Below are 15,847 nucleotides of genomic sequence, written 5' to 3'. Positions count from 1 at the left end.
CGGTTTAATTGGACTCGACCATTACATGGATGGTGGTGGCATGCTTGATGTCCTTTGATGATGTTGTGTGTAGCATGAAGGCATCAATTTAGCTAGCAGTTGAGGCCACAAAAAAATCAGAGGCGATTGTTGAGCAACTCGTTGGCGCGATCGATGTTGTTTCATCGAGCCAATAATAACCTTTGATTTGAGTTTTATCATTGTTATTGACACTCATGTTCATTTGGGTGATGAAGTCGTCCACGATTGGATGGTGATGACAAGCACATGTTGATCTATGAATATATATATATATATATATATATATATATATATGGGGAATGCTAACTTACTCCCACTTGATTTTGTGAAGGAGTAAGTTAGCACTTAACACCTTTTCATTTTGGACAAAAAACTCTAACTCTCTTTCTTCTTTAAGACAATAAAGTGGGGCTACCAATGTAATTTTGGTTACCAAACTTATTTAATTTTAAATCTCAATTTTTCTCTCTCCTCATTTATCACCTTCTTCCACCTTTCTTTGTCTTCAATCGGTTCCCATTTCTCTGCAACTGCTACCTCCAAGAACCAAAAGGCTCCTTCCAGTACTCATTCTTGTTTCTACAATTCAATTTTGGGTTTTAGGAGCCCCTTTGCCATTCACGTCATTTAGGAGCCCCTCCCAATTCTCTCTCTTCAAGCCATATCTGCAGTTCCATTCGGTCTTCTCCATCATTTCATTTAAAAAGAAATCCAGCTTATTTTCCTTCTTCAAAATGAATCTAATTGAAAAAGAGGACCAAGAAAGAGAAAGGAAAAGAAGCAGGAGAACGAGAGGAAAAGGAAAAAGAAAGAGAAGGGTATTAAATGATGAGAGAGAATTTTAAGTTTTAAAATTAAATAAAAAAATTTGGATAATCAAAATTACCAAAAACCCAGAACTTAAGTTTTTTTAAATGTGAGAAGAGGAGGGTAGTTTTTGTCCAAAATGAAAAGGTGTTAAGTGCTAACTTACTTCTTCACAAAATCAAGTGGGAGTAAGTTAGCATTCCCCTATATATATATATATGTGTGTGTGTGTGTTTACTTAGGTTATTAGCATAGTGAAGTCAATAATGTGTACTCCCCTGTTCCTATTTAACTATCCATTTTCAAGAATTTTTTTTGTTCCTACTTAACTGTCTACTAGCCATTTCAAGAGAGCATTAAATGATGTTTTTACAACAAATGTCTTTGTCAGTACAATAAATGAAGAGAGATAACACATACTTTAAAGGGTAAAATAGAAAAATAATCCTCACTTTTTCTAAAAATCAACAAAATTAATAACACTCTTCTTAATATGTGTGGCTCCACTCAAAGTGGACAGTTAAATAGGAACGGAGATAGTATCATTTTAGCATTTTTAATTGTATTATAAAGATAATTAAATTTGCATCTTAAAGGAAAGAACTTCTCCTTAGGCTCATGTTACAAAACTTACCAAGACACCCTTAACCAACTTTCGCAATGTGGGAAACTCTGTTTTCCTCTTTTCATCGCTAATCAGTTATGCCAATTCTAAATTACAATTCGTCAACACCTCGATTTTCTCTTATGCAAATTCTGAATTTCAGTTCGTCACATCGATGACTCTGTTCAGTATTCACCTATTTGATTATTGTTACAATTATGTAGATATTTTTCTAGTGATTAGATTTCAGTTAGAGTAGCTATTAGTTTTACCCTAATGCTGCATGCTTGTCATAAGGTATGAGTGTGCGATTCCGAACTTCTGCGAACGAAAAAAATTCCTTGGTCGGCTGCTACTTAGTGCGCTAATAGTGGGGCAAGAGATTAAACTCATGGCTATATATAGGCGGTGGATACCTTGGTTAACACCCGAAAAATGTATGTCTCGTTGTCGGAGTGCTGGTGGGTAATTTGTGATGGCACGTGCCTTGACTCAGTGCTCCTTGTTTGAATTTTGATGTCATGTTTTTATGGTTTGGTTTTTGGGCTATCTCAATGTCAAAATTGAGACTCTGTCTCTATGCTCTAATTAGTAGATAGTTAGAGTTAGTTCATTTAGTGTTGAGAGTTTGTTTTACCTCTTTCTACACAAGGCTGTTAGTTAGTTAGTTAGAGCCATTGTAACTAACCAAACACTTCTCTTTCTCTCAAAATTGCTCTTAGGGTCTTTTCACACTCAAAGTCAACAAATTTGAAAGTTCTCTGAATTTATATAATTCATGTTAAAAATAAATTCATGTGTGTTATTGTTTGAGTGGAGAACATGATGAAAAGTCTACAAGAAACTTGTTCTAAGTTTTTCCCTTTATTTTTTAGCAGTTGGATTCTAACAGGTTTGATTAAGGGCCTTCAACATTTTCTCTGCTTTTTTTACTGTGTAATTTTTTACTTGTGCCGTGAAGGCATTCCCCAAGGGTGATCCTTCCAAGTCACCTAAGCTTACTGCGTTATTCGGTTGCAAGGCTGGTATGACTCACATTGTTAGAGAGGTCGAGATACCAGGATCAAGTGAGTCACATTCTTATCAAACTTTATTTATTTACTGATTGTTCTCAGTTCTCACTTAAATATTTCCTGTGGAAGTCACATTCCTGTGGATTATGAAATCTGTTTTCACAACTACTCAATATGAAATGATATATAGATAGTTGAAATTTTCATTATAAATCTATACTTTAACCAGTTTAACGTATAAAATGCACCAAGAAGCACATTCAAAAGCGTGAGTTCTGTCATGATATCCATGTTATATGTATGTGCAATAAAATATTACTTAGCATGGGCGCAAATGCATACTATCTAAACCACTCCAATAAGAACTAGTGAGGAAGAAGGGGGTAAAAGAATATTTGTATTTATAAATATTATTTAACTTACATGACAAATTGATAACACAAGAATGGATGATTGCCCCAACCCCCTCTGAAAAACTATTGGACAAGCAACTAACCATCTGAGGGGACAGGGAAAAAAGGCCTCAGCAGAAACTAACTGATGCAAAGAATTGGCCATGAAAAACCCAAATGAAAAAATAACTGTTGGGTTAACTGACCTTTATGTTCCTATATATTTTACTAGTGGCTCAACTGTAAGTAATTTGTAAAGCTAAACCAGTGCATAAGCACATACTATCCAAAGGGGTGAGGATCTTCTCCGGTGATATGATTACTAGAGAGATGTCAACCATCTAAAATATATTTTATTTTTTACCCAACCTATTTTGAATGGTTGTGATTTCTCTCCGGTGGTCATGTCAGCGGAGAGAATCCAAACCCAATTCCAGAGGTCCTAAAAAGGAAAAGCATATATTCTTGGGCTAGGAAGTCCCAAGTTGGCAAGCCTAGGTGACAAGTAGAATTTTGGACTAGGCCTTGGAGAGGGAATGGGTGTTTTTCCTGCAAATGATGTTTCATGATTGTCCATTGGTGGTAGATTGAGTTGTTCAAGTGCTTGAAGCTGGATTTCTTTTGGATACTCTCCCACATAACCAATCCTAGGACCAACACCAGTAGTCCATTTGCATGTCAATGGCTTGTTCTGTTGAAGTGAAGCTTCCACATTGGTAGCAACCTGACCCACATTTTCTTGACCGTGATTATTGGGAGTGTCTGAGTCACTTGAAACCCCATTACCTTCTATGTTTTCAAATGGCAGCTCTTCATCAACTGGTCTAGGAGGTGGGACATCATCATCAACAGGATGCTTCTGCATGAGGCAACAGTAAAATCACAAAAATGTTCAAGAAAAGTCCAACAAGTTTATGCTTGGTGATTTTAAATTGGGGGCTGAAATTTGGTATATCATTAAAAAGATTCACCTTTACATCTGTCATATCAACATTGTGCTCCTCCAAGAAGCAGATGAACTCCCTGAAATTCTTCACTGTTGGACGGTAATGACCACTATAGGGCCATATAACCTGAATAAGATGCAAATGAATATCAACTTACTAATAGAGTAAATGAAATGTATTTCAGTCTATTTCCATCCTTGCTCTCCTATAGCTGAGAAATTCCTACAAATTTCTAATAGAATGGAATTCCACTGAGAACTCCATTGGCATATGTATAAACATTTAACATACATTAAGTACTCCATTGTTGACCACCATTCTTCCAGATGCAATTGTAGAACCCCCAGCCAGAAAGCTAGAGTGCTGAAATTGGCCTTTTTCCTTCTCCGCAACATACAGAATTCGGGATGGGCTGAGAACAAAAATCCATTTAGATCCCTCAGAAGTGTTGGTGTGTACAGGGTTCTTGCTTTGTCTGTAAACAAGCCTACCTCCCTTTACAATCACTTCATATGGTTGCCTCTCCTCCTGCACATTGCAAGCAACATAATTGAAACTCTAAATACAAAGAAACTTTTGGTGATTTGTTGGAGAAAGAAAAAACAGAGAGATAAGTAATTGTGTGATATATGATGGAATATGATAAGAGATCGTGCTACTTTTGGTGATATATGTGGCAATGCCATAAGATATGCTATATTATTGATGCATCAATTGCATTCTCAATGCAATGTGGTGAAACAACTTACAGGGCCAAGGTACTTTATGCGCTGCTTCTGCAATTGCTCTCTTTCGCATATCTCGAGATTTACTTTTTTGCCATCCCCAAGATCCAGCCTTCAAGTCAGAGAAATACAATTAAGAGGACAATATAGAAAGAAAAAGTCTCTTAGGCTCAAGCATTAGCATCTACATGAACACATGCTAGTATTTTTCCTATTATTAGTTTACCAGTAGAAAAAAGGCTGAGAACTCTGGCTACCAAACCAGACTTCATAGTAGAAATGCAGGTTGTGCCCATATCGATGGCGGGGATCAATCTGCAAAATATAAGGAAATGATAGCCTCGATCAGTTGAATTACTTGGATTCTAAGAAAACATGTGACCAAACAAAAATTGGTGTCTCTAAAAAAATGAAGTTAAAACACAAAAACTTGTCAATATGTAAACACTTACAGCTTCAAGCCAGTGTCTCAGAGCTAATTTCTGCCTCAGGGCTAGTTTCTGTGTCTTATCATCTTTGGACACACCTCTAGCCACCTACCAACAGTGAAGAAAGAAAAGTAACATTCAACAAAATCCCCACAGATAATTGTTGGAAAAAGAGATTGAAAACTTTGAATTCCTCTCTATGGTCCTAGTCAAAGTATGTTAAGTCATTGTCTTTTAGTCAACAAATATGGTTCAAAGGAAGACTCACATGGGCCCAAACATTGAACCAAAAGTATTCCTTAATCAAATTCAAATAGTGCATAATTGATAATCCTTCTATAATTGATTTTAAATTCAAAACCATTTCTGGGGAAAAACTTATTAGTGGCTTCTGATGTAAGAATTGATTTTGAGAAAAGAGAAGCTGATCCAAACATGTTATTATCTAACTTCTAATATTAAAGGGTACCTCAGTTGATTTTGATTTATCAGAGTCAACATGTGTTGTAAGGCACTCATTAGAAGCAGTGAAGTCTTTAGCCTTCCACCTGAACCATAGAAGAAACTTAAGACCACTCATAAACTTTCACAGCCATTAAAAGAAAAACAACTCATAAACTTGGATATTGAACAAACCATAGCTCCTCGCAAATAACTGCACAATCTGCCAGCTTTCTTCTAATCCTGTAACTCCTGTAAACTTTTTGCATCTTTATTGCAGCAGCAACAACCCTCTTATGGGAAAACATTTGTCTGTCAATCAAGTCTTTCACCTCCTCTTTTGATATAGAATCTTCTGAAATCAGATATTTGAAAGAGAAAGTGGTTTGAAGCTTCAGATTTCTCACTTTCCTTTTCTTCAAGCTGGTAGGTTCTTCAGCAGCTACATGACTAACATAACGAAACTGATCAGGCTTGTAGAAATCACTAAAATTTATTTCTTTCTTGAAGCTCACTTTGATGTCTCCTTCGTTGCTTATGGCTAGCATTTTCATTCCTATGCAAAAATTAGAAACACTGCTTTAAATTTTCCAGCAATGATGGTAACTTAAGGGGATATTGATCCTAATTATTTTTCATTCCTCTGCCTTAGAGAACCACTAGACTAATTGATATGTATGAAAACCTTGAAATCAATTTTTTTTTTTAATTCTTAAGTTGAAGCCAATATTCGTGAACCAGAAGGGACATATTGAACATTTCAAGACTGAAAAATGAGATACCTACAAATAGCCATGGCTAAAAACATACAAAAACAAACTAATAGAAAAATTGAAGAGAATTTAGATGGGTGAGACAGAGCTCACCTGGAGTACAAAATTAGCTTGTTTATGTTTCATGTAGACACCTCAGTTTAGTGCTTTAGGGTGACACATTCTCATCTCTTTTATACTGCACAAGTTTGGAAGAGAAGAGGCATTATTAAGTTATTTTGAATGGTGAGAAAAATTGAAAACCACTTTGCGACTTGGAGAAGCCACACGAGGGGTTTGAATTCAAGGTTTCAAATAGTTGACACATGATTATTTGCATGGCTTTGTAACTTTTCTGGAAGCAAAAAGTGTAAGGAGGATGTGAAAGCTGAAAAGCTAGATTAGGCTGCACGAGCACGAGGACATTAGAAAGATAGTGATTCAGTCCAAAGTTATAAAGTGCAAACTTTAGACCATTATTAATGTCATTGATGCATGCATGCATGCATGATTTTAACAAATTAGGATTTGAATATAGATAGAAGGATCTAAAGGAACAGGGGAAGGCCAATCCACTACCAATTAGATTTTATTTTGTTCTGCTTTTTTGTTAGTTGGATGGCAAATGGTTTTTAGTAGGATATCGATATATTTGACCCCCAAATGTGGAATTTTCTTTTAAAATGTTCTTTTTATTCTTTCCACTACGTGCAAAGATTGTGTTACCGTACAAATAGCAACTAAAATTTAGTATCATGTTAATATATTAGTTACAATATGGAGCTTCTTTACTAACATGCATGCTTTGGAGCGTCAGTTGATATTTGGAATTGGAAAACCAAACATTGCCTGCCGAACAATAATTAATTAAAAGTTTAGCATAATATTAACACTTAATTTTTTTATACACCCTTATTTTGAAAATAATATGGAGGGATAAGTTTCTGCTGTTACCTTTACCTAGCAGACACTGACATGACATATTTTACAGGGAGTTAAACCAAGGAACCATGATTTTAGAGGACCTAAACCAAAGAGCCATGATTTTAGAGACTTAAAACTCAATTTATCATGTCTTAGGTCCCTCTGAAACCATGGTTCGCTGGTTTAAGTTCCTCTAAACGACATAAGGTGACGACAGGGGCTAAAACCTCAGTACTATTTTGCATTTAGGGGTTTATATAAAAAAAATTTGGAAGGGCCTAAACCAAGAGACCCTAATTTTAGAGGGACCATAAACATATTTAAGCCTAATATTAAAATAGTTTAACATAAATTTTAATATCATTTAATTTATTAATATTAATCTACATTCTAAACTTTTGATTGGTTATATATAATAAACCCCTTTGCATAATCTTATTTTAGATTTTTAATCATCCAAAGTCAATTCCCACCGTATTATAGTTGCCCTAATATAAGGGTTCATTTTGTTCGGATTTTTTTTTTAATTTTCTCTAATAATTACACAAGTCTTAAGTTTCAGACAACTATTCAAAATAAAAGTTTCAAGAAAAAGAGTTTATCTTATATAACATAAATGTTTATGTAAATAGCTTATGACCTACCCTTAAGCTATTTTGAGCTTATTCTTATAAGCGGTTGAGATTAAGTTATGAATAAGTATCTACACCTACCTATAACCTATTGTGAGGTTATTTCAATGAGCTTATCAAATTAAATTGACCTATTGTCATAAGTGCTTAATTAAATTGTTTACTCCAACACACCTATAATATTTTTGAAAAATAGAAAACAATCTAAAAATGATTTTAGTATTTTATCTAATTCAGAATAAATAATTTTATAATATTTATCCAAATTAAGGCACAGTAAAATATGGAAACAGGAGGCAAATGTGAGAGTTTCGATTTACCTCTAATAACCCTGAAATGACGTGGAGGAGAAAACCTCAGAAGCACGAATGTAGTCCATACATGGGATCTGGCAGCACTCATGAATGACATGGGGAATTCACCAACCAATCAATTATTGGATTGCTAACTAATTCTTGATTTTCCTTCTATCAGTAGAAGATTAAAACTGCATGTTTGGTTTCACAATTTGTATAAAATTCAAGACACTTTTATACAGAAGAAGCTAAGAATTCTAGAGCGTGAAACCAAACATGCTATATGAAAAACCAAACTAAAATCTGTGCAGTGCTAAAGGAGTCTAATATAATGGGTTGTGTTTAAGGATGAATGGTGAGAACTGAGAAGTACTACTGTGACAGCAGAGGACTGGTTCTATGAATGTCACTAAATCAGGCACTCTGGCTGTGGCTGATTCTGCAGAAATACAGGTATATTTAAAAGCAAATTTGGAAGGTGTCTTTTTTCATTGATTCGATATCTGAGTCTTACTAATTAAGCTAATGTTAACAAGGAATTAATTAACACATCATTATCATTTGATAAGTTGACCAAAATGGCTCTTTAATTTATCTACTGGCCAAATAATATGACATGAAAAAGGTGACCCCCTGCATGCTGGAATATTTGTGATTGTGATTAAGATTAAGCAAAATGACTTTTGATTTCTAGAAATGGCCAACAGTGACTCCTCCATGCTTACATGTTGGAATATTTGTGATTTAACTAATATTCTAACACGCAATGCACAAATGTAATTGGATTATTAGCTCAAGTTATCTGTCACAATGGTTGATGCAGAGAAGGTTAGCGTGCTCTGCCTTGAGATCTGATCTGACATGTATGCATACATACATGATACATGGGGTAGCGTTTATAGTACTCATAAAAACATTGGGAGCATTCATGCTCTGTAAAACCTGAGCCACTGATTTGGGGGAGTTTAACATCAATGGCTTAAAACATTTAAGTCATTAATGGAAATGGAAAGAGAGAATATGAATGTAACCTGATTTCTTGGCTAGGTAATTTTGGTAAAGTTCATATGAATCACATTATCTATGTGTGTTCTTGATAATGTTACTTAACCCTTTTTCTGTTGAGTGCTTTGGGGAGCAGCAAAAGTTTATTTACAAAGTTGACATTTGTCAATAGACGTGTGATCAACTCAATATTTTAACAAAACCTGTAGAATTAAAAACACATTCAATCATGCTAATTGTTATTTTCTGAAACAAATAAAAACTACAAAGCTTTGCATTATATATTTCGAAATATCTTAATAAAATACTTACCTATCCACTATTTTAATAATGTGATTATTTTCTTAATTTTCCCTTTACAGCCCACGTCTCATGATATAACATAGATTAATTTCTTTTAAATTCCTTTTAGATGTTAATGTGTTTCAATTCCTTATTTGATTATAATAAAAGAAATCTCGCTTTGATTAATATTAGTATCAATGAGAATCAGTATTTTATCCTTTGAAACATCATGATCAATAAAATTTAACTATTTTCTCATTCTCTTTGCTTTTAATACCTTTACAATTAAACCTACCTTAAATTTATTGTAGTATCATGGCGGTTTCATTCTCCATCGCTTGTCCATTGTTCCATCAATATGATGTTGAGGTCTATAAGCTCTAGAACTCTATTTTAATAATAATTTCTTTAAGATTAAACTTTTTAACTTAGGGTGTATTTTTCATTTGATTTCATTTTAATTATGAAAATATAAATTTCTAATTACACAATGAAATTTTCTCATTTGATTACATATAGTATTTACTAGTATATTTTTCCTAACAAAAAAAAATAGTATCTATTATACATTTCAATTGAATTATCAATTATGTTCCGATGGTTGGTATCGTCCTACTGAAATTGATCACGCGCACTGAAGCAAAAGATCACGGTACACCTCTAGACCATTGCACTGATCAGAGGCTCTTGTTCTGATGGTCGATATCGTTCTACTAACGTTTATCAGGCACCTAGGGGAAAAGACCACGACATGCCAATCGCCCATCACTCTTCTAATACTGCATTGAGCTAAGAGTGACTCATGTTCCGGTGGTTGAACCTCACCTCTCTCCCTTGACTATACTTAGCGACTGGAATGTTATGGTGAAGCCTTTTTGAGCATATTATTTGATCGATCATGGAGTCTCCGAACATATAAAATTTTCGTTTGTGTCAAACATGTACAAGCCAACAACCTCAACCGACCATAGCCAATAGTCGTCCATAAACCTACCATTGACCATAAGTGGGCACGGGCGTCCACAAAACCACCACTAACGACGCTCAGAGTTGACGTCAAACGCAAAGCTCATGCATTTCGTTCGATCAACAACACTAAGTTTCCTATGCCAAAACATTGTGTAAGAGGAAACATTAGCAAGATATGGTATCATTTGAGCTAAATAAGATGCCTTTTTATTGAAATTTTCATGATTTTATCATGTTAAATTTTGTAATGTATCTTACCAAATTAGAATTTTCTTATCGCATTAGTGTCACATGAAATCTTGTATTTATCTCACTTCTTAAAAATACATGATTTATTTTCCAACAAGTTCTTTACAATTTTTTTTTTATACATCGGAAAATAAGTTCTTTACAAAGTAGGGGAATTGTTAAATGAAAATTTAATGCATATATTATCTTAAAATTAAATAGCATTTATTCTTTCTTCATTTAATATATAATTAAAGTAATAGATGCATAAATATTCAGAGCATCTCCAATGGTAGTATCTAATGTTAAATACATACTCATATGAGTATTTATTACCATTGGAGTACATATTCAATTCCAACATGACAAAGATGAGTATGTAGGAATAGATACTCATCACTTCATCACTAGACTTTAAAGGTGAGCTTGTATTTATTACAAGCACTTACAATTAATTAAAATGGAGATAAATAATAAAATATACAAATGTGATGTTGATGATGAGATCCAAACAACTTTTAAGAGTTGTTGGGTTGGAGTAAAAAGTTAATAAAATAGGGTAGATGATGTGGCATTATTGAAAATTAAAAAAATGATGTGTAGATATTTTAGTGAGTATGATAGATGTAGATGGGTCCAACCTAACCAAAGTTTACACACTAGAGGATCCTCATCTAAATCAATCTGCATTAAATACTCACAACTTGGACCAATAATAAATAAAATAACTAGAATCTGGCAGTCATTGATTGTGAAGAAATATGCAGCAGAAGATGAAGGACACCCAAATTCAATGCCATCCAAATGAATGGCTAAGATTGGACATGACTCATCTGTTCCCCAACAACCAAATTGCATAAAGTTGAGCCTAGTACCTCATTTAATCCCTTAACAAACTCATTAAATTTTCAGTTTTCTTTATCGTACAAAGAGAGAGAGAGAGCTGCATGTATCAGAAGCTGATGCTCTTTTTTTTCTCCACTTCATATAACTGGCACTGTGCCATATCGATCAATGAAAGAAAGCAGCATCAGTAAAAGACAACAAAGGCTGGCTCTGCAGTCTAGGTGTCAAAGCTATCAGATAATTATAGGCTTTGAAGGTGTTTTCAGACCCAAAATGGGTGCTGTTATTCTGCACTTTACACCACCATATATAGTACTACCCTTTTATATTAATTATATTGATGAGTGTGTATGTGTGTGTGTGTGTGTGTGAGAGAGAGAGAGAGAGAGGGGTTTGGCTTGTATTGAAAGGTAAGCAATCTGCAATCCAAGGTTAGAGGCAGAAGGACAGTGGAAAATAGGCTATAGTCTTAGGAGGAAGGTGAACCTTGTTGGATCACTTGTTTACTGTTCACAAGAAACCAGAATCACTTGCTTGCAAAGCAAAATCTCTTTGGGAATTGCAAGCTCCTGTGGTAGTAGTAGTTGTAGCCTTTTCTCTCCTCCCCTTTTTATATGCCAGAATGAATTCAAATTCAACCATCATCATCATGTCTTGCTTCTTCTTGTGAATTAGGGAAGATTGTTCATATCATTCTCATAATCATTACATTCATCATTTTGTGCTTGCTTTTGAAGAAGGAAAAAAAAATGAAAGGAGGAAGATTGTTCTGTTTTATGGTTGCTCTGCAAATAATGAGTTGTTGTGTCTCTGTAACAAGCAGACCCTTTTCTCCAACTGATGATCTGTCCCATCCTGCAGGTTAGTTAGTTAACCATTTTGAAGACATGACTTGTTTCTATAACTGTTAAACTCCTTACACTTTAATTATCTTTGTAATTATGACTTTATCATATTCAATTATTCATATTCAAACATCTTATCCTTTAAAATTGCATGACTTTTTGAAAGATTTTCATCACATTGCTCTGAGGCTATTTTAACCATTTTCCCCTTATTTTATCTCTGCTTCTCATCAGGCCCAAAACAGGTACCAGCTCCAGAGTCTTCACCACCTTATACTATAGAGTCAGAAAAGGTGTGTGTGTACTCTCCAATCCTGTTAATTTTGTAGCTGGGTGGGTTGTTCTGATCGAATTTTCACATATTCACACAAAGTTTCTTTTCTATTAGGATATTTGAAAATCTCTCTACTATTAGAATTGATTCATTTAAAATTAATTTTAAGGAAAAAATTGTGTGAGTAGCTTCATAGTATAAGAATTGAGAAACTCAGAAAGTTACTCTAAAAAACTTCTTTCTAGAATTGATTCCGACTTTAAAATCAATTATAGAAAAAATTTCAAATATGCACTATCTTTCACTTCACTTCTTATCTCTCTCATGGTTGAGGTGAATTTTGGGTGTCAATCAATGTTTTCCCTTTCTGCTATCATAGTTAATTAACAAATTAAATTAACTGAGTATTGACTACTACCTTGTCTATTATTTTCTTTTTGTTAAAGGGGTTAATGGTTAGAGAGAAGATGACAGAGAGAATGAAAGAAGAAGCATATTATGATAGAAGAATAGGGTCTAGTCCACCAAGCTGTGAGCACAAGTGTTATGGTTGCACTCCTTGTGAAGCCATTCAAGTACCAAGCACAAGCAGAAGCAGCAGTAGAAGGAGGCACAGTCATTTGGGGATCCAGTATGCAAACTATGAGCCTGAGAGCTGGAAATGCAAGTGTGGTCCTTCCTTTTACAGCCCCTGAATGTTAATTGTCCATACCCATTTAATACATTATATATTATATAAGTCCAATCTATCTTCTATCTGATTAATTCTCAGGTTCGATCATATATATTAATATTATTGTATTGTATCTGTCCCCTTGTCGTACAAAACCTCAAAATTCAAAGGAATTTAATTATTTACTAGATAATGATCAAGTGATATAGTTGGATAGGAATGACTTAGTTGTGTTTATTACTAATGGAACTTCGATGGTGCCTACAAAAGTTGATGATGATGAAGAAGAAAGTGATCATGAGAATTTTGATTTAATTCGAAGACAAATAAAGTAATGATATAGTGAGAAAAATACTAATAATGACAATTAACTAATATTGTAATTTTAAAAAAATGATAAACTTTGATATGTGTACTATTTCTGGTATTTCTAAATCACATGTTATTAGTAATTTGTTTTGTCATTAGTACGTATTTGTTTGGGATGTCGTGGTCGTCATTGTGAACTCTCGCAGCTTTTGCTTCCGTTCCAGTCTTCGCCTCCTTCCGATCGGCTTTTGCAATAACTTGGCCACTTCCAACCCTCTGCTAGCCGAGCTTCATGGTATCCTGAAGAGTATCTAGATTATCCTTGAGAGGAGCTTCCCTCAAGTAATAATAAAGAGTGACTCTTTAGAAGCAAATTTGGATTCTTCTCGGCAGAGTCATGATTACCCATAGTTTGATAATTACTACACTAGTATTCAATTAAAATATATTGAAGCCTAGCTTTATATTTTTTTAGTATTATCTTAAAATAATAGTGATAAATTGTGGTTTTATTAAAGAATTACTTTATAGTAGTTATTTTTAATTATAGACTTACCTTTATAATATAATATAATATAATCTAATCTTATTTGGTCTTATCTATAATTCATTCTCATCTTATTCAATTAAGATCTCATTCAATTAACAAATTGACAGAATTAACAAATATTATTATTAATGAAGTTAATAATAAAATAATACGTTCATTCATAGCAGAAGCATCTGCCCTTCACGATGGACTCCTAATGGCATGGAACCATGGCACGCATAACCTTGTATGTGAAACTGATTGTAAAGCCCTAGTGGAGATTTTATTAAAGCGAGATGGGATCAGCTCTCATGGACAAGCTACTCTCCTCCAAGAGATCTGCAATATTCTAGACCGAGGGTGGCGAGTGGAGCTTTGTTGGATCCCCCGGGAAGTTAACTTCATTGTTGATTGGCTGGCAAAGCAAGGATACAGAGATAGAATGCTAAAATTTCAGCAGTTGATCAATCCTTCTCAAGAGCTTCAAGTGATGTTGCTCCAAGATTCCTTAGGAGCCCCTTAGTTTTGTTTTTTGGTTTTTCACTTTTCCGATGTAACAAAAAAAAATAATAAAATAATAAAAATAATAAATAATAAATTTATTTTTTTGACAGAAAATAAACATTTAAATTGGATACAAAATTGGTTATTTATTTTTAAATTGTAAATTTTAATAAATTGAATTTATTTGAGAGTATAACATATTTATATAATTATATTTATCCTGAAATTTGAATTTGAATAAATATCTCTTAAATATGTTAATATAGTGTAGTATTAGAAGTAAATTTGATTTATTTTTCAACTGAAGTAAATTTGAATTCGGATCAGAGAAAATAGGTATTAAATTTTTTAACATAAGTGGATAAATATTTTTTATTTTAAATGATTTAAATATCAAATTTGAATGATTTATGACATCATCTTTCTAATTGGGGTAAGAGAGAGAGAGAGAAATAGTGTGAAAGTAAGGTGATTTTGCAGCCTAACTCATGAGATGGAGCAGTGGTAGCCGCCTTGAGTGATGATTTTGCTCTTGGTGTGGTCTTTGGTTCTTGGGTTTAACTTCCGTTGGTTCTTTCTCTTTTGTTCATGGAGTTCTTTGGATCTATACTTTTTAGGGTGGTTAAGTGATTGTGTATCTCTGTGGATGTTTGGAGATTTTTTGTTTTTGTTATCCTCATTATCTTATTCTCGAGCTTAACCTCTTTCTTTCTTTTATATATATATATATATATATATTACTAATTTTTTATTTATATTAGGGAAATCCTAACTTACGGGTGGAAGAAATTCAGAAGGAGTATTTTATCACCTTGCACCTTTTCATATGGACTACAAAGCCAGCTAAATAACTTTTCCCATAACTCCAATGTTACTTTTCATATGGGTAAAAATGTCAATTACAGTTTATTATTTTAATTAAAAAATTCAAATTTCTCTCCTCCCACGTTGCTTTCTCCCACACAATGTCTGATGGTCTATGAATGCTTTCTTACTACTGTGTTCTATCTTCTATGTTGAAAAACCAGTCACAAAAACTAAGAATGCAATAGGAATTCAAACTCTTTCACAGAAATTAATTTCTTCTTCAAAGATCTCCCACACGAGCTGCTCTGGTGTTGTCGCCATCATCATCTTCTTCTTAGAATGCAATAGGATTTGGTTGTGTAAAGAAAGAACGGAAAAAGACAAAAGGAAAAGTTGTCAGAGGAGAGAGATAATGAATTTCTTAGATTAAAATACTAAAGCCAATTGACAGTTTTGCCCAATGCGTGGAGTTATGTGAAAAATTATTTAGTTGGCTTTTTGGTCCATATGAAAAGGTGTAAGGTGATAAAATACTCCTTCTGAATTTCTTCCACCCGTAAGATAGGATTACCCTTTATATTATATTCTTGT

General features: G+C 33.8%; 2 protein-coding genes across 4 annotated transcripts; one reads left to right on the top strand and one right to left on the bottom strand.

Moving 5' to 3' along the window:
- Positions 1–2,821: 2,821 nt before the first annotated feature.
- LOC130742522 (IQ domain-containing protein IQM5-like) lies at positions 2,822–8,401 on the bottom strand. Of its 3 annotated transcripts, XM_057594619.1 has the most exons (10): positions 8,007–8,101; positions 6,245–6,329; positions 5,574–5,934; positions 5,407–5,485; positions 4,962–5,045; positions 4,736–4,824; positions 4,534–4,621; positions 4,076–4,312; positions 3,809–3,910; positions 2,822–3,696 (listed from the first exon to the last, which is right to left on the bottom strand). In XM_057594619.1, exons 3-10 carry the CDS (start codon positions 5,930–5,932, stop codon positions 3,280–3,282), a joined length of 1,455 nt encoding a protein of 484 aa, XP_057450602.1. In that variant the 5' UTR covers positions 5,933–5,934; positions 6,245–6,329; positions 8,007–8,101; the 3' UTR covers positions 2,822–3,279. The 3 variants fall into 3 exon arrangements, with proteins under 3 accessions (XP_057450602.1, XP_057450601.1, XP_057450603.1); XM_057594618.1 differs by lacking the exon at positions 6,245–6,329 and having other exon boundaries at positions 8,007–8,401; XM_057594620.1 differs by lacking the exon at positions 6,245–6,329 and having other exon boundaries at positions 5,574–5,828; positions 8,007–8,104.
- Positions 8,402–11,275: 2,874 nt separating this feature from the next.
- Positions 11,276–13,300, top strand: LOC130748170 (EPIDERMAL PATTERNING FACTOR-like protein 6). Its single transcript, XM_057601334.1, has 3 exons — positions 11,276–12,176; positions 12,395–12,453; positions 12,881–13,300. The coding sequence occupies exons 1-3, from the start codon at positions 12,065–12,067 to the stop codon at positions 13,127–13,129; spliced, it is 420 nt and encodes a 139-aa protein (XP_057457317.1). The 5' UTR covers positions 11,276–12,064; the 3' UTR covers positions 13,130–13,300.
- The last annotated feature ends 2,547 nt before the right edge of the window (positions 13,301–15,847 follow it).

The sequence above is a fragment of the Lotus japonicus genome, chromosome 3, assembly GCF_012489685.1.
Source record: "Lotus japonicus ecotype B-129 chromosome 3, LjGifu_v1.2".
Classification (NCBI taxonomy): Eukaryota; Viridiplantae; Streptophyta; class Magnoliopsida; order Fabales; family Fabaceae; genus Lotus; species Lotus japonicus.
The sequence above is the reverse complement of the archived record's forward strand: the minus strand, read 5'-3'. Positions and strand labels throughout refer to the sequence as shown.

Bases quoted from the DNA above. Each gene is read 5' to 3' on its own strand.
- LOC130742522 (XM_057594618.1), bottom strand. From the start codon at position 8,097: ATGTCATTCATGAGTGCTGCCAGATCCCATGTATGGACTACATTCGTG. The intron at 5,935-8,006 runs GTAAATCGAAAC...ATTTTTGCATAG, and splicing joins TCATTTCAGGGTTATTAGAG to GAATGAAAATGCTAGCCATA. The intron at 3,697-3,808 runs GTGAATCTTTTT...TGCCTCATGCAG, and splicing joins TTGATATGACAGATGTAAAG to AAGCATCCTGTTGATGATGA.
- LOC130748170 (XM_057601334.1), top strand. From the start codon at position 12,065: ATGAAAGGAGGAAGATTGTTCTGTTTTATGGTTGCTCTGCAAATAATG. The intron at 12,177-12,394 runs GTTAGTTAGTTA...GCTTCTCATCAG, and splicing joins TGATCTGTCCCATCCTGCAG to GCCCAAAACAGGTACCAGCT. The intron at 12,454-12,880 runs GTGTGTGTGTAC...TTTTTGTTAAAG, and splicing joins ATACTATAGAGTCAGAAAAG to GGGTTAATGGTTAGAGAGAA.